The sequence below is a fragment of the Engystomops pustulosus genome, chromosome 10, assembly GCF_040894005.1.
Source record: "Engystomops pustulosus chromosome 10, aEngPut4.maternal, whole genome shotgun sequence".
Taxonomy (NCBI): Eukaryota; Metazoa; Chordata; class Amphibia; order Anura; family Leptodactylidae; genus Engystomops; species Engystomops pustulosus.
This window is the reverse complement of record NC_092420.1, coordinates 26136279-26164246: the sequence shown is the minus strand read 5'-3', so window position 1 is coordinate 26164246 and position 27968 is coordinate 26136279. Positions and strand designations below refer to the sequence as shown.

General features: G+C 41.9%; 1 protein-coding gene across 3 annotated transcripts in view; it reads right to left on the bottom strand.

The window, feature by feature from the left end:
- Positions 1-663: 663 nt before the first annotated feature.
- Positions 664-27968, bottom strand: part of PTPDC1 (protein tyrosine phosphatase domain containing 1) — a 64955-nt gene continuing 37650 nt past the window's right edge. For 2 of the 3 annotated variants that reach the window (XM_072128495.1, XM_072128494.1), the window contains 8 exons: positions 23962-24133; positions 22254-22334; positions 21215-21333; positions 19101-19238; positions 15497-16728; positions 14607-14792; positions 12586-12696; positions 665-7833 (listed from right to left, as the gene is read on the bottom strand). In XM_072128495.1, the coding sequence (XP_071984596.1) occupies positions 7747-7833; positions 12586-12696; positions 14607-14792; positions 15497-16728; positions 19101-19238; positions 21215-21333; positions 22254-22334; positions 23962-24133 (2126 nt within the window). In that variant the 3' untranslated portion in view covers positions 665-7746. Of the gene's footprint in view, positions 7834-12585; positions 12697-14606; positions 14793-15496; positions 16729-19100; positions 19239-21214; positions 21334-22253; positions 22335-23961; positions 24134-25696; positions 25911-27968 lie in introns of those variants that run through there. The other variant, XM_072128493.1, reaches the window with a different exon arrangement.

The window sequence follows — 27968 nt, the reverse complement described above, 5'->3', positions numbered from 1 at the left end:
CAACCTACTGGTAGTGGTTTATAAGGCAAATTTTTGCTGACAGGTTCCCTTTCACTATTTGCTGACAGGCTCCCTTTCACTCAATAAATAATATATTTTTACAATTGGCTGCAAGATAAATTCAATATAGAGGAGAGGACACCATATGTTACTCTGCCCTGGCATCTGTCTTTAAAATAGACAAGGAACTTCTATTTTCCTATGGAATATTTCTCATTTTACAATGAAATATAATCTGTGTGATTATGAAAATGTGCATAAGGGGCCTTGGTGGCAACTCCTGGGTGCAATCTGTTGGCATAGAACTTGTGCCCATATGGTATTTGTGATTTGTAAGCCTTACTAACTCTTGGCATTGTATATGCAGCTTGTACAAGCAAACATAAAAGGGCACCCGTCAGCTAAAATTGTACATCATCAATAAATGACTCTTCCTTAGAACTCAGTGTTGTCTTGTTCCTCTGTTATTCCTCCTGGAGTTGTATGAATGAATTGGAAACGACCATTAGATGTAGGTCGAATTTATACAACTGAACGATGCACCTTGTGACCCCTACGTAATAAATTAAAAAGTCGAGAATATCATTTATCATAATCTGAAATTGGAATACACCAGAAACAAAAAAACTAAAGCCAGAACTAGAAGGATTAAAAAGCTTTTATTTATGAAACAGTAAAATGACAAAGATCAATAGAAATATCACGAGGGCTATCCACCTGAAGAGCTTCCCCCTCCGAGTCTCTCTCACCCCCCCCACTACAAATCTGTTGATAAGCCGTTACAAAAGCAACAAAAATAAATAGTTCTTTAGAGCGAAATGTCTTCTAAATGGTGAATTCTCCTTTAAATAATAAACATTATATAAATCTACTATAATTTTCTAGAATCTAGCAAAACCCAATGTCCACGGGTATAATACCGACTTAAATAGGCATTCAAGATTTATCAAAAGTGTCTGAGAGGAAAACTGTTCTACTTGCCCATGGCAACCAATCAGAGATCAGCTTTCATTTTCCCACAGCAGTTTACATAATTAAAGCTGAGCACTGATTGGTTGCCATAAGCAACTAGAACAGTTTTACCTCAGACCCTTTTGACAGATGAGGTCATATATAAACAACAGACATATACACGTATGGACACACACAGGACAATATACACAAGTGTTTTGGCCCCAGATACAAAAAATAATGGTAAACATTTGACAAGTAACAAGGAAGGGTCGTCTCCCAGAATAGTGGATATAGTGAATAACGTATCACTGGGGGTATATGGATCTCAAGCAAACAGGAGAATAAAAGCCCCCATCCCCCTGTTTTACAGTCCACGTGTCATCAGTGTTATCCGTGGATGAGACGCATGTCCGCAAAACTATCCGTGTTTCATCTGATTTTGCAGATCTGCAAGACAAATTAGGTCACTGGCTCCTAACCTCTTGAAGGGTCACATGATTGTGTTACCTGGTAACTGATCCGCAAAAACGGATGGATATGTTCCCATAGACATTTATAGGATAGCCTGACATGCAAAATGTTCATGTGCATGAAATGAGTGCGTCAGTGTGCCATCACTAGGGCTAAGGGCTAATTCAGACGGGCGTTTTTCACGTCCATATTTTTTGTGCATACAGATCAATTGATTTCTACGGGTCTGTTCAAATGTCCTTTTTGTCTGTGAGAAAAAAAATCGCAGCATCCACTATTTTTTTCCTCACACACCTCCATAGATGTCCATGGATCCTCAACAAAGAAAAACGAAGACATCTGTATGTGGTCCAGTTTTTCTCAACTCTTGCTAGGTAACCAACTGGGCAAGGCAGGAATTAGATTTCAAACTCATCCCTAATTTTTCCACAAGTGAAAAAAACAGATGCAGATACAACATGGACATCACATTTTTTGCAGATACACCCATCTGAATGATCCCTATGTTAAATTTTAATCTATCTACCTTTTTCGTGACACAAAGCCTAAACCCTGCTTCTGCAATAAGGCTAAAGGAAATCTACCATGAAAATCCATCGTGATAAACCAAGGACACTTACTCATAGATCCAGGCACCGTGACTGTGGTAATCTTCTTATATGTGTTATCAATGGCCTCCTTCCTTCTAAAATCAATGTTTGAAATTATGTTAATGAGCCAAAGGGCTCTGGGGGATCTAACCACAGTCCCTCCCAGCTGTAGCTCCACAGGCTGGTACTCTGTCCCCCCTCCCTCTGCCTGATTGAAGGCAGATCAGCTCAGTGAGACGGTTTAAAGGAAATCTATCTTACTCATAGACCCAGGGAGTGTGGTAATCTTCATATATCCATGGTCTCCTTCCTTCTAAAAATCAACTTTTAGAACTATGCTAATGAGCCAGAAAGGCTCTAGGGGAATAACCAGTGCTGTAGCTTCACAGGCTGTTACACTGTAGAGAAGCACTTCCATACTCCCACTGTGGGAAATTAAATCAGCCAGATGGAGGGGAAGTGCGGAAGGAGAACGGGGTACAGTGTAACAGCCTGTGAAGCTACAGCAGAGGCTCTGGTACCGCCCCACATAGCATTTCTGATTGATTAGCATAATTTTTGTTGATTTTAGGCCATGGATAACAAATATTTAATTACCACAGTCACGATGTATGGGTCTACGAGTAAGTGTCCCTTGGTTTACCATGATGGATTTTGATAAATGTTCTTTCGATGACTACTAATACACTCACCGGCCACTTTATTAGGTACACCTGTCTAACTGCTCGTTAACACTTAATTTCTAATCAGCCAATCACATGGCTTTTAGGCATGTAGACATGGTCAAGACAATCTCCTGCAGTTCAAACCGAGCATCAGTATGGGGAAGAAAGGTGATTTGAGTGCCTTTGAACGTGGCATGGTTGTTGGTGCCAGAAGGGCTGGTCTGAGTATTTCAGAAACTGCTGATCTACTGGGATTTTCACGCACAACCATCTCTAGGGTTTACAGAGAATGGTCCGAAAAAGAAAAAAAAAATCCAGTGAGCCGCAGTTCTGTGGGCGGAAATGCCTTGTTGATGCCAGAGGTCAGAGGAGAATGGGCAGACTGGTTCGAGCTGATAGAAAGGCAACAGTGACTCAAATCGCCACCCGTTACAACCAAGGTAGGCAGAAGAGCATCTCTGAACGCACAGTACGTCGAACTTTGAGGCAGATGGGCTACAGCAGCAGAAGACCACACCGGGTGCCACTCCTTTCAGCTAAGAACAGGAAACTGAGGCTACAATTTGCACAAGCTCATCGAAATTGGACAGTAGAAGATTGGAAAAACGTTGCCTGGTCTGATGAGTCTCGATTTCTGCTGCGACATTCGGATGGTGGGGTCAGAATTTGGCGTCAACAACATGAAAGCATGGATCCATCCTGCCTTGTATCAACGGTTCAGGCTGCTGGTGGTGGTGTCATGGTGTGGGGAATATTTTCTTGGCACTCTTTGGGCCCCTTGGTACCAATTGAGCATCGTTGCAACGCCACAGCCTACCTGAGTATTGTTGCTGACCATGTCCATCCCTTTATGACCACAATGTACCCAACATCTGATGGCTACTTTCAGCAGGATAATGCGCCATGTCATAAAGCTGGAATCATCTCAGACTGGTTTCTTGAACATGACAATGAGTTCACTGTACTCAAATGGCCTCCACAGTCACCAGATCTCAATCCAATAGAGCATCTTTGGGATGTGGTGGAACGGGAGATTCGCATCATGGATATGCAGCCGACAAATCTGCGGCAACTGTGTGATGCCATCATGTCAATATGGACCAAAATCTCTGAGGAATGCTTCCAGCACCTTGTTGTATCTATGCCACGAAGAATTGAGGCAGTTCTGAAGGCAAAAGGGGGTCCAACCCGTTACTAGCATGGTGTACCTAATAAAGTGGCCAGTGAGGGTCTTTGTAGTATGGTATATATGATAGCACATTGCTATCTAACACACATCAATATTAGTGCAGACACCCAATCACATCATAGAAATGTCAGTGGAGTCATGGGGCCACATTAACTAAGGCAAAGGCTGGAATGATTGATGATCTTCAGGTCTTAGATAAGTTGTGGCACATGGACAAGATTCTGAAGTGTCCGTGGTATTGTTCTACTGGGGCCCGACATTCCCAAAAACAGTAAGGGTTGTTAAACTGGTCATCAGTAACAGATTGGTGGGTAGTGTCGGACTACGGTTCCTCGGGCCCCCTAGATAAGATTATTTGGAGGGATGGATCTCAAATCACCCCTAAAAAATAGACTTTAATAGCTTCCCAATTGGGTTGTCTTCTACTGGTCCTCTGGGGTCCAGTATTGGGTCCAATGAAGGATTCTCTACTTGACCAGTCCAACAATGTTGGTGGGGGTCCCACACATAGCTCCCCATTCCCACTTGAATGAATATGTCAAGTTGCAGTACCCCAGCACCGCCACAACACAGTGGATGGAGTATTTCTGGCTTAGTTACTATATACAGTATTTCCAGATCCAGGGGTTGAGGGGAACAACAGAACAAGGTGCTGGACTCCTATCAGTATGAAAGAGACAGAAAGTCCCAAATAACCACATTAATGGTGGATTTGGGATCTTTAGAACATAAAAACGTACGAGACAATCTACATCTGGTCTATGGTCAACTCATCCTTCAGTCTATCGAATACGTAGACTTCAAACCACGTCAACTATAATGTTGATATGAAGGTGAATACTGACTGTAAGTTACGCCATTATTCTAGGACTAACGAAATTAGTATAAGAGCTAAAAAAAAAATAATTTACAAACCAAACATTTTCAGTATTGTAAAAGTTTAGTCCTAGAGGTGGAGTCACATCTATAAATATCTTTGGAGGTAAAAACCCTTCAAGAATAAGTATTTTTTTTATATTAGTTACTTATACTTAGTTACTTATTTAACTAAGTAATTTCCAGATCTACGTAATGCACAACATCGACACACGATGACAACGAATGAACACAAACACAATGAATACATTCAACTCCCGATTAACAACATGAATGTAGAAACATTACAAGATAAAGTTTTATATAAATCGTATCTATAGGGCCACTAACATAATAAATAGTCCCTTACTGTTCCCTGATGCTTCCGATCCCCATTCCACTGGACTTCCTGGGTGTCGCCCAACCTAACTGAAGGGGCTGCTCAGCCAATCACTGTCTGTTTCTGGAGTGGCCTCTCCTAGCACTTCCTGTGGCGTCAGGAGACACCAGAAAGTCCAGTGCAGTGGGATACAGGAGCATCAGTACTGATGCTGCCCATTTATACATCGTTTTATCTCACTGGATAATAACTATATACCTAAAAAGTCTTGATAATTTTATTAATAGGACTAGGATAAAATCACATGGACTTAAAGGAAATCTACCATTTGATTTAATGCATTACGAAGCAAACATACGTTGAGAATGCAGTTGCGATACTGATGCAGAAACATATCTTGTTTAATCCCTGAGCTGAGTGGTTTTGTTGAAAAAACAATTATAAAAGTCAGGATAATGAGGATGTTGCTCCTGTGGCTGGCTCAGGGCTTCTCCTCTTACCCTAATTATGCAGTGCTTCAGAGAATGATGTAACCACTCTGTTGTGTCTGACAGGCAGAAGTAATCAATCACTGCACCATACCCCATCTGCTGTGTATGATTGATCCAATTCAGGTTGATTAGTCCTTTCTGGACAGTTCAGGAAGCCCCATGCAATGTGTTTATGAACGGCAAGCAGCATGCAACCCAGCTTTTCCTTAATTATTTTAAATGTTATTTCAGCAAAACCACCCATATCAGGGATTAAACAAGATATGTTTCTGCATCAGTGTAGCTACATTCTCAAGGTATGTTTGTTTCATAATGAATTAAAACAAATGGTAGATTTCCTTTAATTAATGCACAAGAATGGCTACCTCATGCCACCTTACGTGCAACCTAAAAAGAGGAGGTTGTGGATATGAAAAGTATCTAACATGGGAAACCTCTTTAACACAGTAAACTTATTAAACATGAGGCCCATAATATTAAATTACACGGTGGGATATGTTACTGGAAATAAAAAAAATATCCAATCTAAAATACAGGTTACAAATTTAAGGCCTGAGTGAGTTACTTTTAAAAATTCCCTTATATTTTTTATTATTTTTTTTCCCTGATGTACACTTTAATGCACCTATTTTGTAAGGTAGGTCTCTTTAGAGGCAATATCAGATTGCTGGTGGTACAACCACCAGGATCTCCACTTTTGAACTGCTGATAAAGCAGACAGCTCCATTCTTTAGACAGTGGCTGAAATGAGTCACTACAGCTTAGCTCCCATTCATATAAATAGGAGATGCTCTTTAGTAACCTGGTCTGACCTCTCCACTGAATGGCCATGTCAGGTTCCTGTTTCATACTCTGAAAGAGGAACTGATCTGTGGGGGTAAGGGGTGTCGGACCCTATCCGATATTGGCGACTTATTTTTTGAACATGTTATCCATATTTTTAGCATAGTAAACGCCTTTAAGAATATTACATACTACAAATAGATATCTCTTAGTAATTATACCCCAAACCTTCATAACTGTATGGCTCTACATATGTCACAGTAGGTCTCATCCTTCACGTTTAAAGGGAACCTATCATTACGGAGATCATTTGAACTTGAAGCCTGAACAATAGCCTATATCACGTTCATTTCAAAAATGCCTTTGTTAGCAACACAAATAAATCTAGTGCTTTCTAATCGCTTAATTTACATAATCTGATTCCCTGCCAGCAACATGTAGTGAGTCCTGGAGGGGGCAGCTGAAACAATTCTCTTCTCCTCAATCCCTCCTCCCCTCCACCGCACTCAGGGAGGGGACAAGGAAGGGCAATGAGTAAGGAAGAGGAAAGAGGTAATTAAAAAGAAGATGACTCCTTTGAACTACCTCCCGCTGGTAGGGGGCACTGTTTCCGTCTGGAGAAAACAAGATCACCAGAGGCGACAGGGCTTTTTTACTATGAGAACTGTCAATCTGTGGAATAGCCTGCCTCAGGCGCTGGTCACAGCAGGGACAGCAGAGAGCTTCAAGAAGGGTCTAGATGCCTTTTTACACCTAAATAACATTGATGGTTATGTTATATAGAATTGTTTCCCCGAAATCTCTTCCTCATCCAATCCCTTCCTTGGTTGAACTTGATGGACATGAGTCTTTTTTCAACTATTAAAAACTATGACTCGTTTAAACCTCCTGCAGAACTCCCGACTTCTGGTTGAGCAGAAGGTGATTTATGCCGTTTAAACTGCTCCCCCACGGGACTCACCACACACTGCTGGCAGGGAGCCAGTTAATGGAAATAATCGATTAAAAAGCAATGGATTTATTTGTATTGCTGACAAAACCACTTTTTGAACTGAACATGCCATAGGAAACTGTCTTCAGGTAAAAAGTACCTCCCTGATGACAGGTTCCCTTTAATATTCACAGTGCATTTCCTGGGCGCATCCTGCCCAATAATAAAATAAATACAACAAATACACTTCATACAATAAGAAACTGGCCCGTCGACATATAAAGGTGCTGCAAAACACAGTGAGCGGAGCTTATTAGAAAGAGAGAATAGCTAATAGCACATGACATTTCTACATTCTCTGTAGTCTGAGCCCTTTATGTAGCCAACATGTAAACACGAACCTCACGCGAAACACACACGACACTTAGAAAGTGCACACAACATTGCAAGGCCGAGCTTGTGCACCGCCGAGCCTCTCTATTTTCGGATGTAAGTCAAGGCATGGCGAAGGATTGGTCTCAGGGTATTGTACACCAGAGAGCTGTCTTCTGAGTCTTCTTTGATCTGCAAAAACCAACACATCTCAAGGTTAGACCCAGCAGAGATATCACATGGAGCAAGAAAAAAATTCTGTTTTCTATATAAATTTTTCTCATAATTAAAGGGGTTGTCCAGCAACGTCAAGTTCCACGCGATACGGGATCAATGGTTTCCAGTAGCTGTTCTGTTCAAGCAGACCAATGCAGGTCCCTCCACAGGGAACCCCAGCAATCGGCAGGTTATCCCCTATCCTGTGGGGATGTAGCTGGAGAACCTATTTAACCCCTTAATGACCAGCCTTTTTCATTTTTGCGTTTCCATTTTTCACTTCCCACCTCCAAAAAATGAGTTATTTTTCCATGTACAGAGCTGTGTGAGGGTTTGTTTTCTGTGTAACATATTGCGCTTCTTAGTGACAGTATTTTTTATTCCATGCTGTGTACTGGGAAGCAGGAAAAAAAATTAAAAATGCAGTGAAATTGGTAGAAAACCGCATTTTCTTGTGGGCTTGTTTTTTACGGCTTTCACTGTGCACCGCTAATGACATGTCTTCTTTGGGTCGGTGCGATCCGGGGAAAACTACATTTATATAGGTTTTATTGTGTTTTACTACATTTACAAAAATTAATACATTCGGTAGGGAAAAAAAATCCTCACACTGCTTTTCTCTTAGCTCTCTGTATTGAGTTACTCCTCAGCCCCTCCCCTCTGCATTGTAGCAAGCTTCTTGTTGAATACTACAGCAGCCACTCAACACAGAGAACGCAGGGGCTGTAGCATTGTAGTGCAGACGGCTAAGGATGATGCCACGCATGGCGTTTTGAACCCGTTTCTGGTCCGTTTTAACTATCCGTTAAAAAATGCATGCGTTAAAAAAACACATCCGTTTTTGACAGGTTTTACCAATTACCAATTAAAACTGGTCAAAAATGGATGCATTTTAAAAAACACATGCGATTTTGGACGGACTGCTTAAATACAGACCAAAAACGGGTTCAAAACGCCATGTGTGGCATCACCCTTACACCACAGAAGTGCGAGAGACTACTTCTAGTGCACTTGGGGAATCTGCAATCCTGGAATATAAATGTTATTTTCATAGTCCTGCTGCTACTAACAACAAACATAAAGGTATGGTTACACAGATCTCCATGGCCAATACCTAACACTGTTTGCAGCTTTGTATGTGGTTAGAGGATGAATAGCGATAAAGCCCCTTCAAGTTGTCAAAAAGTAATAGTAAAAAAAACTTTTTTTTTTTTATTTCTGTTGGATGGGAGAAACATAATTGTCAATGGAAATATGAAAAAGTCATGTGACCTTTACTAGGTGATAGATAAGTGACATCGTAGAAGAGTTATCGCTTTACTTCTATTTTAGGGTGAAGCTGTAGTGTTTTTTGGGTTTGCCTTAGTCTCCCTCTCACAATGGACAATGTACACTCACGGGCCACTTTATTAGGTACACCATGCTAGTAACGGGTTGGACCCTCTTTTGCCTTCAGAACTGCCTCAATTCTTCGTGGCATAGATACAACAAGGTGCTGGAAGCTCCTCAGAGATTTTGGTCCATATTGACATGATGGCATCACACAGTTGCCGCAGATTTGTCGGCTGCACATCCATGATGCGAATCTCCCGTTCCACCACATCCCAAAGATGCTCTATTGGATTGAGATCTGGTGACTGTGGAGGCCATTTGAGTACAGTGACCTCATTGTCATGTTCAAGAAACCAGTCTGAGATGATTCCAGCTTTATGACATGGCTCATTATCCTGCTGAAAGTAGCCATCAGATGTTACAGGGTACATTGTGGTCATAAAGGGATGGACATGGTCAGCAACAATACTCAGGTAGGCTGTGGCGTTGCAACGATGCTCAATTGGTACCAAGGGGCCCAAAGAGTGCCAAGAAAATATTCCCCACACCATGACACCACCACCACCAGCCTGAACCGTTGATACAAGGCAGGATGGATCCATGCTTTCATGTTGGTGACGCCAAATTCTGACCCTACCATCCGAATGTCGCAGCAGAAATCGAGACTCATCAGACCAGGCAACGTTTTTCCAATCTTCTACTGTCCAATTTCGATGAGCTTGTGCAAATTGTAGCCTCAGTTTCCTGTTCTTAGCTGAAAGGAGTGGCACCCGGTGTGGTCTTCTGCTGCTGTAGCCCATCTGCCTCAAAGTTCGACGTACTGTGCGTTCAGAGATGCTCTTCTGCCTACCTTGGTTGTAACGGGTGGCTATTTGAGTCACTGTTGCCTTTCTATCAGCTTGAACCAGTCTGCCCATTCTCCTCTGACCTCTGGCATCAACAAGGCATTTCCGCCCACAGAACTGCCGCTCACTGGATGTTTTTTCTTTTTCGGACCATTCTCTGGAAACCCTAGAGATGGTTGTGCGTGAAAATCCCAGTAGATCAGCAGTTTCTGAAATACTCAGACCAGCCCTTCTGGCACCAACAACCATGCCACGTTCAAAGGCACACAAATCACCTTTCTTCCCCATACTGATGACCATGTCTACATGCCTAAATGCACTGAGTTGCCGCCATGTGATTGGCTGATTAGAAATTAAGTGTTAACGAGCAGTTGGACAGGTGTACCTAATAAAGTGGCCGGTGAGTGTATATCAGAATGGGCCTCCAAGATCAGGCCGGGGCCAATGCTCCTCAGCAGGGGCGTAACTTGAGGGGGTGCAGAGGTTGCCGTCAAACCCGGGCCCAAGAGGTTTAGGGGGCCCTTATGGTGTCACTTTCCCATATGAGAAGACTATTACTATAAACCATACATTATAGTCGGGGGCCTGGCACAGACTTTGCACTGGGGCCCATCAGCTTCTAGTTAGGCCACTGCTCCTCAGGACACAACATTAAGTTCAGCTTTTATTAACACCTCGGCTCCCGCTGCACAAGCCCCGGCACATTCTTCTTTATAGCTCCGCTCTTCCTGTATCCAAGAGAGTCCAAGTAATTCATATACAACATGTCAAGACCTGACAGCGGAATGCAAAATCTAAACCAGCTCCTCCAGCAACCATCACAACCAGCAAGGGAAAAGTATTCAAATCATGTGCCCAGAATTCTCTCATCATAAAAGTTTGTCATACAGTGTCCATAGCATGGAGCAGATACCAGGAGATACCATGCCCCCCAGTGTATAGCCAATCCATGCCCCCTAGTATATAGCCAGCCCATGCCTCCCTGTATAAAGCCAGCCCATCCCCCCAGTTTATAGCCCGTCAGCCCATTCCTCCCAGTATATAGCCCGCCAGCCCATGCCTGCCAGTATATAGCCTGCCAGCCCATACCTCTCAGTATATAGACCACCTTCCCCCAGTATATAGCCAGCCCGCGAACCGCAGTATATAGCCAGCCAGCCCCTATCCCCAGTATATAGCTTGCAGCCCCTGTACCACAGTATATAGCCAGTCAGCTCCTACCCCCAGTATATAGCCAGCCCATCCCTCCCAGTATATAGCCAGCAAGCTCCCAGTATATAGCCAGCCAGCCATGCTCCCTAGTATGCAGCCAGCCCTTGTCCCCCAGAATATAGGTAGCCAGCCCACGGCCCCCAGTATATAGCCAGCAGCCCCTACCCCCAGCATGTAGCCCACAAGCCCATGCCCCCTAGTATATAACCAGCACTTGCGGGGGGAGTACAGAATGAATGTTTTCATTATAGACTCGTTTATAACCCAAGTTAGGTTTTTTCAGCACATTTTTTTGCTAAAATTCTTGGCTTATACTCAAGTCTATACAGTAATTTAGATTTTCATTGATCATTTTTAAGTTTTATTGTTCTAAACGCCTTGCACTAAATAATGAATAAAGAATTGCAAGTGTAATAAAAATAAATAAAAATAATAAAAAAGTGTGCCCTTTATTTTTTGAGCAGTATAATATATATATATATATATATATATATATATATATATTTTTGCAAATTATAGCAATTTCTTTCATAATAATCTTTCTCTGATGACTTCTACCTAATATATGTAAATGTACATCTCTGTCTAATATCACCAGGTGTTACCCTGTAATAGCCATATGACCCCCCTTGAGGCCGGGTGCAGCTGGACCCTCTAGAGTTACCCCAAGGTGACCTGACCCTACACTGTTAACTGCTTAATTACTTCACTAACTACAACCACATGGACACATCCAGCTTTGGTGTATTTTGCATATTCCATAGACTTTTCCTTGTCAATAACATAAGCAGTTTCTCACCCCTGATGTCAAACCCTGTGACTCTCTAAGTGGCCTCAGGCCAGCGTTATATAGCGCTACACGTATGCGCCGGCTCCATCCTGCGTGTGGTCTGTGCTTGGCATACACCCTGCACTGCTTCTACCATAAAATGTAACCGGAATAATTCTAACTTTGTACTAATTCTGGCTGAAGACGAAGTGTTAAAACTGCATGGAAATACCAGCTGCTACAAAAGAAGGCAAATTACAGCAGAAAACGGAAAGAGATAATTACCGCTATTTTTATTTCGCACCTTTTTTTTGTAAGTATTTTATAATATTTTCTCACCTTGCTTGTATGTGTTCTTCTGCATCTACTATGGAGACTCATGTCTATGATTTAAAGTGGCCAATACACATAAGACTCACATAGATTATCCGCACCCCATGCACTTCTCAATCCATATCCATGCAGATTCAAAGCAAAATTTCATTCAGATTCGGAATTGCGCATTTCTCCTCCATTTTAGCCCAAAGACTAGGAAATTCAGCTCCCCACACGTGGTCTTATAGCACCTACCATAGTAAACGCTATGATCATCCGGGTCAGTATTGCATCCTCTATGTCGGAGGGGAGCGGCCGCAGGTTACTCACACAGTGCAAAATGCAAAGGATGGTCTGATGCTGCCCCTAGGAAAAGAGGAATTCCAATCGTTTATTAACCCTTTGCCATACTGCAACATACAGATTGGGGCAGATTTATCAAGTGTCTGAAAGTCAGAATATTTCCAGTTGCCCCTGGCAACCAATCACAGCTCCCCTTTAAAATATTCATGAGCACTGGTAAAATGAAAGCTGAGCTGTGATTGGTTGCCATGGGCAACTGGAAATATTCTGACTTTCAGACACTTGATAAATCTGCCCCATTGTGTTTCTAGATACCAGAGAACCTGAGATATCCACTCTTAAAGAGGTTGTCTGACTATTAGAGAAATTTAGCAGGTGGACTGGGCAGGGTTTTAAAAAAAAATTAAACCTTTACTCACCTCCCGGAGTCCACAGTGTTGGGGACAGCAGGGACGGCAGCTCCACTCAGGCAACTTCTGGTGGCCTAGCACGTCCAACCGTCTCCTGTCCCAGCATCTGATGCAGAGACAGGTCCAGTCCACTGTAGCAGAGCTGCCCCCTAAGGGCTACGATGTGGGACACCCCGGGAGCATCGGATGAGGTGAGTAAAAGTTTTTTTACGGACATCTCCCAACTGTATCTTTAACAGTGGAAAATGCTTTTGTTGCATCTAGAAAAACATCCCTGGTGCAATATTAAAAGGAGGATTCTCCTCTATAATATATGATACCAGGACTGTGTTACTAGGTACCACGGTTCAGAAGATATGGGTGGTTGAAGTGCACCCCTCTCTAGTGCTCCAAGTCCATCTACAATCCTGGAATATACTTCCTTTCTCACAGTCCTGCTGCTACTTACACATATAAAGGGCGGGTTACATAGATCTCCATGCACAATACATAAAACTGACTGCAGCTTTCTATGGTAACTTTTCTGAGACCCCTTTCTATCCTGCAACCACCTGCCGATCTGGTAGCACCAGTCCTTGTCCTCACAACACTTCTTGTTTCTCTTTTCTTTGGAAAGACAGGGGTAATGCTACTGGAGTGGCAGGAAGCAGTAAGTTTTGTTTTATTATCTTACCAACCCCCAGTTGACCCTTAAAGTGTGTGGGTGCAACATTTCCATTCAGTGACAGCTAGCAGAATTCTGAAATTTGTAAAATAAAAAAAAAAAACATTATATAATTAGAAGAACCAACATTGGGATAGAAAACAACTGGGCCGCACAACCCCACACTATACAATGATCTATTGCCGCTAAGCTACATTTACAACAAACATAAGCCAACTACTAACCACTTCACGATGACCTCATTGTAATAAGCCCCTACGCTATTGTGTACGTATCACATGCATCCACCTCCACCTGCAGCACAGTACCAGCAGGAACCAAGACCCAGGTGCCCCCCAGCACCCATAGTGGCAGGTATTGCCCCCATCGCTCTGGGCCCTGGGTCCCCACTAGCACCGCACCACAGAAGCAGCAGATGCCATGCAACACCGCACCATGTGAACAGGAATAAAATGCTCTCCATGTGTGAACAGGTGTTGAATAGTCCCTGTTCCATGTGGTCTCAGACACTGGCTGAGAGAAAGTAGGTATTGCATGTCATCTGCTGCTTCTGTGCTATGGTGCTAGTGAGGACCTGGGTCCTGGAGCCATGGGGCCAGTATGGGTGCCGGGGGAGAACTGGGTCTTGGCCCCTGCTGGTGCTTTGCTGCAGCGGCGGTGGATGCCATGTGATGCGCACACAATAGCGTAGGGACCCACTACAACGAGGTCACGGTGAAGTGATTAGTGGGATAATACAATTTAAACAAAATGTAACTAAGAACCTTGAGTTTGTTATATAATGTAGCCTAGCAGAAGTAGATCATTGTGTGATGTGTGAATGCGCGGTCAAGGTCTTTTCTTTTCTCCCCGTGTTGGTATAATATATTAGAAGGTTGTCTGCATGTTTTTACACTTACCTTCTCTAGCAGGTAGAGGGCACTGTCGGGGTCACTGCCATAACTAGCTAAAAGAGTCACCCCCTCCCTGGTGATCACCGGCTCTTTCAGCTGTTCTATCCATGACCACATCAAATTGCTTAGGACAAAGGGGTTTCTCTCGGCACAAATCCGATCCCAGGCGGCTTCTCGAGAGTTCAGCTCTTTCTGATTGAAGGAAGGTGAATGAAGATCATTATATGTAAATGTTGTAACAAACGTAATTTGTGCAAAATGTATAAATCAGAAATATAGTACATTGCCAAATCCAGTAACAAGAACCAATGGGTTTATTTTTAAAAAACCTTAACACTCAGAGTATGACCATCTTATAATACTTCATTAGAACACATAAATAATAGGAAAAATGACAAATAAAATGCCTAAAAGTGACAAAAATACATAAATAGAAATAAATAACAAAATACAAAACCAAAATATGAACAGAAATAAAATAACAAAAAATAATATACATAAAAACAATAGATAAATTGAAAGCGTAAAAATGCTAACAATATATAAACAGAAATAAAATGACTAAAAAAATCAAATAAAAAATATTAAAAATGTCTTACATAAATAAAATATCTAAAATTAAGCACAAATGCAATAAATAAAAAAGCATAAACATAAATAGAATGAAATAAGATTAAAATAAATGAAATACTTAAAAGTCATATAAATAAAACAAAATATAATTTAAAAAAAATAAAATGACAAAAAATACATAAACACAAATAAAATATATGATGATAATACACATTAAAAATAAATATATCCAAACAGATATTATCATTAAAAATAAAATTCATAAAAATACATAATTGTTCATAAAAAACATATTAATAGAAAACACAGATTTTAAAATGTACCTGCCAGGTGACCACTTTTTCGGCGATCTCTTCTACATCGTCACAGTCCAGGTTTGCCAGGGCCTTGGCAGCCAGCAATCTCCTGGCCTCTAGGTTTAGCTCAGACTGGAGGACAATCTGCGGGATGACTTCTGACGTCTCGTTACAACCAAGGTAAAATGTCGCTTTCCGAGACGTGGTGTCACTATCCTGATCAGCAGAGGAGCTCTCAACCTCCAGATCTCTGCTACTTCCAGAGATACAACCACAATCCGGAGTGTCCTGAGGAGGAATGTTTGGCGCTGAGATTTCCGAGTCCATTACTGATGTTTGGCCACTTAATGGTGAAGAAAACCCTAAGGAAAAAGTGCGGCTTCTTTGCATCTCCCTGGCTGATTTCCGCCTATAGAACAGTGGAGAACCATCTCTTGGAACATCAATGCTACCAACTTTACTTTGACTCCAGAATGAGAATGCATTGGGCACACAAGTTTTCAGATTTGGCGTGGGTATAGGTAGAACATCCTCATGGTCTCCAGATACAAAGCATTGCTTTAATCTCAAGTGTTCATTTAACTTGCTTAAGAAAGTCATCTGTGAAGGTTCTGTCCAAGGAGTCTCACCTTGCTCTAGAAGAATTTCTGCCTTCTTCAGGTCTGAGTCGCTGTAACTTAGTCGTTTCTTTAGATGGGACAAGGGTTGGAGACATTCTACGTTCCTCCTCTTCCATAAAGGGTCAAACTCCTGTTCGCTGGACAATACTGAGTCTTGTACCCCGTAACAAGCAGCAGTGGTGACCGAATGGGTCAACGAATCCACCGGCCCAATGTCCACGCCTAATACTTTATCAAGTTGCTCTGTGGAGAGCTGGGACATGGTCTTCTCTATTTCAGCAGAGAGGTCGGGAACATCTAGTATCTGCTCCTCTACCACCAGCCTGTTCTCCACCAAGTCTATCAATAACTTACAGATCAGGTGAATAATTTTTGGCACATATTTCAGATGTCGGGCTTCGTAACCGTGGAGTAAGTGTTGCTGTCGAATTAGGTATTGGGATAAAGTGACTGAATGGGCTTTGGGATCACAGCAGGAGAAGACGTTATGGAGCGGGATCAGGAACTGGGTGAACTCTCGCACACATACAAGTTGGACCCGGGTCTGAATTGCGTTGTGTCTCTTTGCACGGACAAAAAGAATGGCTTGGTCCGCTGTCATCCTAGTGGCATATATGAGATAGCACGCTATTAACACGCCTGGAAGGTAAAGGAGGACAACAATAGAGTTATACTCTTACATGAGGCTGGAAGGGAGTGCACAGTGAAGCATATTAATACTCACTTAAAGGGGGTCCCACAAACTAAAGTTAGGCCCTATCCACAGGATAGGGCCTAACTTGCTGATCAGTGAGATCTCAGTGCTGAGACCACCACAGATCGCAAAAACGAGGGGTCCGATGGGGCACTAAGCAATTTCCATCAGCTCAATAGAGATTAATGGAGCAGAACGGTAATGTACGGCCAACGGACCCCTTGTTTTCAGTCTCAGCACGGAGACCCCCACTGATCAGTAAGTTAGGGCCTATCCTTTAGTTCATGGGAAAACCCCTTCAATCCACATTCGATTTCCTACCATAGATTAGACATACTGATTATCTCCTTGACAAAGCCATTCTCAGTCTGACATGTCTGATTCCCCCCCACCTACATGCGCGTGTGTCACACAGGGCTTACTGAGTCAGTGACCATTTTGTGAAGTCGTGATAAAATACACTCCTACTCGACAAATATATGATAAATTATAAAAAAATAATACAATTTCCTTTTACATAATTGTTCTTTTCCTGAACGAAGGTTTTAAGGCCACGAGTCGGCATTTATTGGTCAAAGGGCCATTTGGTCAACTGCTCAACTCTAAGGGGCCGTATTGGTAATAAGAACCCTAGATCCACCAACACCCACAGTACGGCCAGAAAATAATAAATACCACCCCAACATTCGAATAATGCCTTAAGAGCTGACAATAGTAGTGGAGACCCCAGAGCAGACAACAATAATACTGGAAAAAAAAAGGTTTTCAAGAAAAACCTACGCCCGGTCGGACCTATTGTCGTTGTGCCCTGTGGCCGCGCCTGATACATTGAGAGGCCCTAATATCTGTCTGCAGGGGATTCCTCAGATGAGGCAGGGAATCCTGTGTATAGATGCCCGCACTCATCTTAGAACTGCTATAGGATCAGTGACACAGGGCCGAGGGGTCAGAGTCCTGGAGTTAAAGTTGTGAGTCGGAAGTTTGGCTTAAGACTCCACAGCCCTGTTTTGCAGGATCAATTTGGGATCATTTATTGTTAGCCACTGTCTTTCCTCTGAGATGGGGGTCTATTCTCCCTCACGAGGATGAGTAGGAAGACCCCCTTTATACGATTGACCACAGGTGCACCACCCATTTACTTCTATGAGTGCTTCACCCACCAATGCTTCCTGCTCCTATAGTACAGTGCCTGGAGAGATCAGCGCTGTATACCAGCTGCGGCACCCACACTGATCACTTACCAAATCAATAAATGTACGCTAGAAAAGATAATTGTTTCTTATAAACAAGCAAATAATTTTAAAAATATCCTGATCTCTTATTATTTCTCCATAGATGTGACTTATACGTGAGATTGGTAACATCTCTCATGTGCTGCCCCCTGCTGAGAAACTGACGTCGCCTCTGACTTCTATTCTAAAAAAACAGCAGCTCTGTCTCAAGATTTACTTTCCTAACATAGAATTAAGATATCATGTACTGCCAGGTTCCTAATTCTAAAAAACAAAAAAAAATGCCACACATGCAGGAAGCGACACATGCAGGAAATTGGACGCACAATCTTAGTGAATATTGGCAGATCCGAATCCTCGTGGGACAACGCATGGCGGGGATCGCAACGGGGCAGGTGAGTAAATGTGCCCCATTGTTCTTTACAGGCTGTTATACTGTATTAACCCCCTCGCACTCTCAGCACATCCTCCCTCCCTCTGTCTGCCGTAATCTCCCATAGTGGGAGGGGGAAGTGCTTCTTGCACATTGTAACAGCCTGCATCACGGAGGGGCTTTGGAAACAATCCCCAAATCCGGTCAGGCTCATCAACAATTATAAAAGTTAATTTTAGAAGGAAGGAGGCCATGGATAAGAAATATAAAAGGATTACCACAGTCACGGTGCCTGGATCTATAATAATAATTCCTTTATTTATATAGCGCACACAGATTCCGCAGCGCTGCACAGAGTTTTGCCAAATCAGTCCCAGTCCCCAATGGGGCTCACACTCTAATAAACCTACCAGTATGTTTTGGAGCATGGGAGGAAAACGGGGGACCCGGAGGAAACCCACGCAAACACGGAGAGAGAACATACAACGAACATTCAAGATGTTGACCTGGATGGGACTTGAACCCAGGACCACAGCGCTGCACGGCTGTAGCGCTAACCACTGAGCCACTGTACTGTGATCTAAGAATAAGTGCCCCTGGTTTATCATACTGGATGCTAATGGTAGATTTCAGGGATTCAATATGGCTAAGTGGCAACTCTTGTGGGAGTTATGGGGACTATAACTATGGACTACTCTATCGATCTACTTACCTGTCCGCCCCAGCCCAGCATGGCAATGAATAGCTACTTTTCCTTCTTGTAAGGCAAAAGACATAACCTTAACCATGTCCAGAATGGTGGTGAGGGAGGCGACGCCATAGTCTTTCCATCCAAAATTGTAAAAATATACTGAAAGAGAAAAATATTCTTTAATATTTTTAACTTTACCTTTAAACAGGACAGAAAGAGTAGAAGCAGGAGGATAATTGACACGCACAGTGAGCACTGGGACCTGTGGATTAGGATATAATATCGTGATGACAAAGCTGAATTGTGAATGGCGCACGACGTATGAGGTGTGAACAGGAGCTGATTCAGCTCTAATTAAGAAACAGAATACAGCAGAATATAAAAGGGTCTTGAGTCCTGATTATGTCTCGGAGAATTCATTGTATCCGTCTTTTCATCACATCAGTCATTCAGTAACTGATCTACAGAATCATTATTTTCATTTATAAGGGACACGGGGTCTTATATTATTTATTTCCGAACAAAAAAAAAATCCTAATTTATTCACATATAATCAAATCTTCATCTTCTGAAACATCGTCATAAATCTCCAAACCCTGAATGTCTTGTGACTCTATTGTCTTTAGAACCCAATTTCTTTACCTGAGCCCCTGTTGTCCATGTAGCTGCTCATAGCCACCGCATCTGTCAGCTCCCTCCTCCTCCTGCTGCCTCCAGGAGACAGAACGGAGGGGGCAGAATTCAAACCTCCATATCTTTTGAACATGTAGTTCTTTTATTCAGACGAGAGTCTTCCATTAAAAATTGTACAAGGAATGTGTCTCTATCCCATATCTATCTATCTCATATCTATCTATCTATCTATCTTATATTTCATATCTATCTGCTTTCTATCTATCTCCTATCCATCTATCTATCTTATATTTCATATCTATCTGCTTTCTATCTATCTCATATATAGAGAGAAGGCAGATAAATGATACTATTCTATCGATAGATAGATAGATATATATGATATAGATAGATAGAAAGCAGATAGATATGAAATATAAGATAGATGGATGGATAGGAGATAGATAGATAGATAGATAGATAGATAGATAGATATGAGATAGATAGGAGATAGATAGATAGATAGATATGAGATAGATAGATAGATAGATAGATAGATAGATAGATAGATAGATAGATAGATATGAGATAGATAGATAGGAGATAGATAGATAGATAGATATGAGATAGATAGATAGATATGAGATAGATAGATAGATAGATAGGAGATAGATAGATAGATAGATAGATAGATAGATAGATAATGAGATAGATAGATAGATAGATAGATATGAGATAGATAGATAGATAGATAGATATGAGATAGATAGATAGATAGATAGATAGATAGATAGATATGAGATAGATAGATAGATAGATAGATAGATAGATAGATAGATATGAGATAGATAGATAGATAGATATGAGATAGATAGATAGATAGATAGATATGAGATAGATAGATGATAGATAGATATTAGATAGATATTGATAGATGGATAGATAGATAGATGGATAGAGAGATAGATATGAGATAGATAGATAGATAGATAGATATGAGATAGATAGATATGAGATAGATAGATAGATAGATAGATAGATAGATAGATAGATAGATATGAGATAGATAGATAGATAGATATGAGATAGATAGATAGATAGATAGATAGATATGAGATAGATAGATGATAGATAGATATTAGATAGATATTGATAGATGGATAGATAGATAGATGGATAGAGAGATAGATATGAGATAGATAGATAGATAGATAGATATGAGATAGATAGATATGAGATAGATAGATAGATAGATAGATAGATAGATATGAGATAGATAGATAGATAGATATGAGATAGATAGATAGATAGATAGATGATAGTTAGATGTATAATTCCATTTACAGTAAACATAAGAGGAAGTTATTATGTAAGCAGTGTCTTTGTCCCGGTGACACCTCAGCGTGGGGCTTTCTTTCCAATTACTTGTAGAATGATTGTCGGAGGCGAGTGCAGGATCTTACACGAGGCTCGGCTCCACGCGGTGTCATAATTAATGAGAACAATCAGCGGGTGGCACTTACTTTCAGCCTCCATAAAGGCCTCTGGAACATAGGTGAAGCCACTTTCTTGCTCCAGAGCGTTGCCGCAGCTGGCGTGCTCCCCAGGACGCTGCAGGTTAATGACTGTTTTTATCCCGCAGCTGGAGGAATGGAGGTAAACAAGGCACAGGGTGTTACCTCATATTAGGCTTCATTACATGTCTTATATATAGGTCACACACTCAGTATTACAGCGTGTCTATGGCTGGAGCACAACGTGGCTGTACAGCTTCCAACCCCGAGATTATACAAAATAATGTCCATATTACTCCGTCTGTCTCTCTATCTAATATACAATGGCTGAGGTTGCTGCATAGCTCATGTCCAGAGAGTAACCACAAGTCTAATGTGGTGGAAAGCACAGATAGTATTATCATCCCAAGCATAGATAATAATGTCTCCTAGTTTTTCAGTGAATATTATTTAGGTACAGGCACCAGGTTGCATTATGCTAGGTTCACACCACGTTTTTGTAAGTATGTGCTTATAGTGTATGCTCTTACGCGAGTTCGTGCGCTTAGCCGAGTTCGTGCGCTTAGCCGAGTTCGCGCGCTTAGCCGAGTTCGCGCGCTTAGCCGAGTTCGCGCGCTTAGCCGAGTTCGCGCGCTTAGCCGAGTTCGCGCGCTTAGCCGAGTTCGCGCGCTTAGCCCAGTTCGCGCGCCTAGCCCAGTTCGCGCGCCTAGCCCAGTTCGTGCGCCTAGCCCAGTTCGCGCGCCTAGCCCAGTTCGTGCGCCTAGCCCAGTTCGTGCGCCTAGCCCAGTTCGTGCGCCTAGCCCAGTTCGTGCGCCTAGCCCAGTTCGTGCGCTTACCCGAGTTCGTGCGCTTATAGAAATGTTTGCGCTTATGCAAGTGTATGCGAGTGTATGTGCTTATGCAAATGTATGCGCTTGTAAGTGTATGTGCTTATATGAGTGCATGCACTTACAGAAGTATATGCACTTATGCTAGTATATGCGCTTATACGAGTGTATGTGCTTATACAAGTGTATGTGCTTGAATCCATAGTGTATGATACATTTACCTCTGAAATTGCTTAATGATGTTATACTTCTCCAAGATTTCTGTGGATGGTCTCGCCATTGCCAGAATGTTATCAGTGATCCTGAAATAAAAAGAAACTTTAAGTGAACATTTCTTTATATTCTCATTTATTTTATTTTCTCATTCAATTTAGTAACCAGGTAAACTCTAAATTTACAACTTTAATTTACTTAAAGGGGTTGTTCTCTTTTAATAGAACTGATCGTAGGGATTTGCTGTAGGGTCCCTCTACAGTTAAATTAACTGGTGGCTAAACTCAGCAGGAAGTGCACTATTCCTTAGCAGCGCCACCACAGGAGGAATGAGGTATTACACAGATACAATAGTACATCATGTCTATGTAATGCACAAACATGGTGATTCCTCCAACGCAGGATACACTTTTAGCGTCTCCAATCTCTGATCAGATACTCATTTCCATTATGGAGTTTGGTTTTTCAGGCCACCTTTTAAGATGGAGCCTTAAAGGAAATCTGTCATTAAAATCCATCATGATAACCCAGGGACATTACTCATAGACCCAGACACTCTGACTGTGGTAATCTTCTTATATTTGTTATCCATGGCCACCTTGCTTCTAAAATCAACTTTAAAAATTATTCTAATGAGCCAAATGGGCACCATGTGCTCGGTCTTCACAGATTGTTGCACTTACCCCTTTTCACTGAGATTACAGCAGGCAGAGGGAAGCAAGTGTCATGGGAGCAGAGGAAAAGGGGGAAGTGTGTCTTTCACAGTGTAACAGCCTTTAAAGCTACAGCGCAGAGAGGCTCTGGAAACAACCCCCCTTCCCCCCGCCCCCCTGAGCCCTTCCTTTCCATTGGCATAGGTGGATTTTAGAAGGAAAGAGACCATGGATAACAAATATAAGAAGATTACCACAGTCTCAGTGCCTGGATCTATTAGTAAGTGTCCCTGGTTTATCATGATGGGTTTTTTGATGATAGATTTCCTTTAAAAAAAATTACATCTGAATCAACATATGACTTTCAAAATGCCTAGTGGCATGATGTTTACTCATAGCCAAATCATTGAGTCTTTTCCAAAAGAAATTACCACCTACAGTATTCTGCAAAGCTTATTTGCATATGCCTTACCCAGAACCTCTAAGCAAACAATTTCAGACTCCATACAACTGAAAGGTTGACCTACAAAGGGGATCTCCATTTGGAGAATAAATCCCCTCCTGACCCCTGTTGATGGCTTGAGTGGTTTTGCTGAAAAAACAATTATAAAATTATGGTAATGAGGCTCTGTGGCTGGCTCTGCTCCAGACAATGATGTAATCACTGTGTTGTCCCTGACAGGCAGAAGTAATCAATTGCTGTACCATACCCCAGCTGCTGTATATGAGTCATCCAGCTCCAGGTTGATTAGTCCTGTCTGGACAGTTCAGGAAGCTCCATGTAACGTTTATGAACGGCAGCCAGCATGCAACCCAGCTTTCCCAAGGTCCTAAATTTTATAATTGTCTTTTGTGCAAAACCACTCAGCTTAGGGATTAAACAAGATATGTTTCTGCATCAGTGTAGCTACAGCATTCTCAAAGTATGTTTGGTTCACAATGCATGAAAACAAATGGTAGATTTCCTTAAACGGAAAATCCTTGTGTTGGGAAACATGAGAAATATATAGCAATTTTTGACAGTCACTCACACCCAACTTAAGAGGGATCACCGAGTGCTTACCAGGAGGAGTACAGTCCTTTAATTGCTTGTTCCTCATCGCTCCACCGCGTGGGGTTTTCATATTTACAGGCACGACCTCCACAAGTCATTGAACACTGCATGTGGCCTGGAATGACATGACGCAGACGCTCTCCCACTTTGGTGTATTTTGATGTTGGACGTCTTCCGCTCCCTACGTCAGGGAAACACGGAAATATGTGGCGTATTAGTTCATGGCTGGTAGAATATTCTAGAATTAGTTCTCATTGTTTCATTGATATATTGCGATCATTCCAACACAGCGAGATCTCAACAAGTGCGCCGGAACATGGAGTTCATAGAGATACACAACACGTACAGAGCCCAGGAACCAAATGTGCAACATGTACAGGCAGATTTCTATAATCATAGCGGCACAGGAATGAGTTTATATTTACAGTCTCATACGCTGTGATGTTGAAACTTAAAGGAAATCTACCATCAAAATCCATCACGATAAACCAGGGACACTTACTCATAGATCCAGGCACCGAGACTGTGGTCATCTTATTATATATTATAAAATCAACTTTTAAAATTATGCTAATTGGCCTAAAGGGCCCTGGGGGTGCTACGAGATCCTGTCTGTATTCTGACTTCATAGGTTTTTTCACTATCTCACTTCCCCCTGCTCCCTAAGCACTTCCCCCTGCCTCTGCTTGATGTTATCTCACAGAAGCAGAGGAAGCTTTAGCACAAAATGGGAGGGTCTATGGTAACACCACCATGAGTTCTACTGGCTTATTAGCATAATTTTAAAAGTTGTTTTTAGAAGGAAGAAGGCCACGGACAACAAATAAAAGAAGATTACAACAGTCACAGTGCCTGGATCTATGAGTAAGTGTCCCTGGTTTATCATTATGGATTTTGTATCTTGTCCATACATTAAAGGAGTTGTATGAAGTGTAATTGTTATCCCCCATCAACAGGATAAGAGATTTTGACCAGAAGAGATCTAACTGATGGTACCCTCATCCATCACAAAAACAAGCTCTCTGCTGACAGATGGGTGGTCCTAAGCTGCAGAAGACAGTCTGGCTCCGCCCATTTGACTAGAGAGATCTGAAAATGATGACATTCATTACTGAAGAATGGTGGGGGCTAAAGAGAAAATTCCATCTATACAAGAAAAAGTGGAAGGAGCACAGATTAAAGCATGCAAACAGTTGCAGCTGATGGAGGTAATGAAAAATCCCCTTTAAGGCCACACAAGATGCTTTTTTGCAACAAAATGTCCATTGCAGGCATAGCCACATAAACACCCAATATGGGTAAATTTTTTGTAGCATCCGGAAGGTTGCAACCTATGACATAGGGAACCTGAACATTGATAAAAAAAACATAATAAACCGAAAATGTATGCAAAATTTTAAAAAAAAAAATTAAAATATACAATTTCTGTCACATAGTGATCATCTCTATGCAGTTACTCGTTACAGACACAGAGTGGCACAGTACGTATGACAATCAAACCAATTTACTAAAATTGTTCTCCGTCTTATAAACTGCAAGAACTCAAGAGCTCCAATTATAACGAGTGAAATAAAACCGAGAAATTTTGATAAAAAATAAATTAACCCCAGTCGTGGGATCCGTGAGTGCAAATGTCTTCCGAAATCATATAGAAGTAAATGTGCTAAAGAATCTCCTCCGTATTAACGAACAGAAACGATCCCAAGTGGTGTTCCGAAAAAAGTTGTATGCAAAAAAACTTAACTTTTTAACTGGAGGATAGTGGTAGGCTGGTCTTCTGCGGTGATGGATGACATGGCCACCATGACTCTGTGGGTAGAGGTGGACAGCACCTCGATGGCTGAGCTGCGGCGGCGCTGGAGGCGGGTGCTGGTGGCGGCACACGTGGAATGTCTCCGTCCATGGAGAAAGTTACTGACCATATTCACGGCTGACAGTCTCCGGGGTGGTCCCTGCATGCTGGGCTGTGTGTAGCCGGCTCCACTGCTGCGGACGGATTTATAGCATCTACCTGCCCTTCCTGATAGGCTGAGAGGTTTCTATAGAAACAGCTCACTATGTCTACGCTGCGCCAGCTCAATGGCTCTGCTACACCTATAGCAGGAGGTGTCAATGGACTGAAAAGACCTGGAAGCTTCAATATCAGTTTCTCCTAAACGCCTTATATTGAAGCAGCGCAGAGATCATATCCTACACTGCAAAACCCAGAGCCACTGATGTTTTTTAAAAAAAAATAGTAATCAGCTTTAACTAATAATTAACTGTAATTAATAATAACGGTAATAATAATTACTAATAATAATTACTGTAGTAATAATTAGTAATAATTAACAGTGTTTAACTAATGAACCTCACATATTGAAAAAGTAGTCATATCTACAACAGTATGTTATAGAGCAGGTTGTACATAGTGTTCTAAATGATCTGCTGGCAGCATGTTATAGAGCAGGAGGAGCGGAGAGGACTGTGTATAGTTTCCAATCTGCTGACAGCATGTTATAGGGCAGGAGGAGTGGAGAAAACTGAGTATAGTTTCCAATCTGCAGACAGCATGTTATATAGCAAGAGGAGCTCAGAAGATTGTGTATAGTTTCCAATCTGCAGACAGCATGTTATATAGCAAGAGGAGCTCAGAAGATTGTGTATAGTTTCCAATCTGCAGGCAGCATGTTATATAGCAAGAGGAGCTCAGAAGATTGTGTATAGTTTCCAATCTGCAGACAGCATGTTATATAGCAAGAGGAGCTCAGAAGATTGTGTATAGTTTCCAATCTGCAGGCAGCATGTTATATAGCAGGAGGAGCTCAGAAGATTGTGTATAGTTTCCAATCTGCAGGCAGCATGTTTTATAGCAGGAGCAGGGCCGGATCATAGGGGGGGGCGCACGGGGCGCGAGCCCCGGGGCCCCCACCACTTTGCTCTTAAAGGGGCCTCCACCAAATGTGGGCGATTCGAACGGTCGCATGACCGCCCGATTCGCCCACTGTGTATTTTGGTCCGGGCTTACTACCGCACTACCGGGGCATACTAACGCTTAATGCTATGGCAGAGCCAGGGAACAATAAGTTCCCTGCTCTGCCATTTGACGATCCGTGTAAAACCAAGATGGCGACGCCCTGTGTTCACGGCGCCGTGCGTGACGTCACGGCGCCGACGCCGTGTGTGATGTCACTGCGCCGGCTGCTAGCAGGGCGCCGCTATCTTGGTACACCTCCGAAGATAACCGCGAGGGAAGAAGACAAGGACTGCGCGCATGGGGGGAACGGAGGAAGGTGATGTACAATTTTATTTATAAAATAAACTGTATATAACTGTAAATAGTTATCATTGGTGGGGTATATAGTTAGTTATTATAAAAGGTGTTATGTATATAGTTATTATTGGGGGGTATATAGTTAGTTATTATAGGAGGTGTATATTGTTATTATAGGGTGGTGTATATAGTTATTATAGGGGCTGTATATAGTTATTATAGGGGGTAGATAGTTATTGTAGGAGGTGTTGTGTATATAGTTATAATAGGGGAACTGTATATAGTTAGTTATTTTAGGGTGGTGTATATAGTTATTATAGGGTGGTGTATATAGTTATTATAGGGTGGTGTATATAGTTATTATAGGGTGGTGTATATAGTTATTATAGGGTGGTGTATATAGGTATTATAGGGTGGTGTATATAGTTATTATAGGGGGTATATAGTTATTATAGGGAGTAGATAGTTATTGTAGGAGGTGTTGTGTATATAGTTATAATAGGGGAACTGTATATAGTTAGTTATTATAGGGTGGTGTATATAGTTATTATAAGGGGTGCATATAGTTATTATAAGGGGGTGCATATAATTATTATGGGGGTATATAGTTAGTTATAGGAGGTGTTGTGTATATAGTTATAATAGGGGAACTATATATAGTTAGTTATTATAGGAGGTGTTGTGTATATAGTTATTATAGGGGGGTGCATATAGTTATTATAGGGGGTATATAGTTATTATAGGGGGTGCATATAGTTATTAT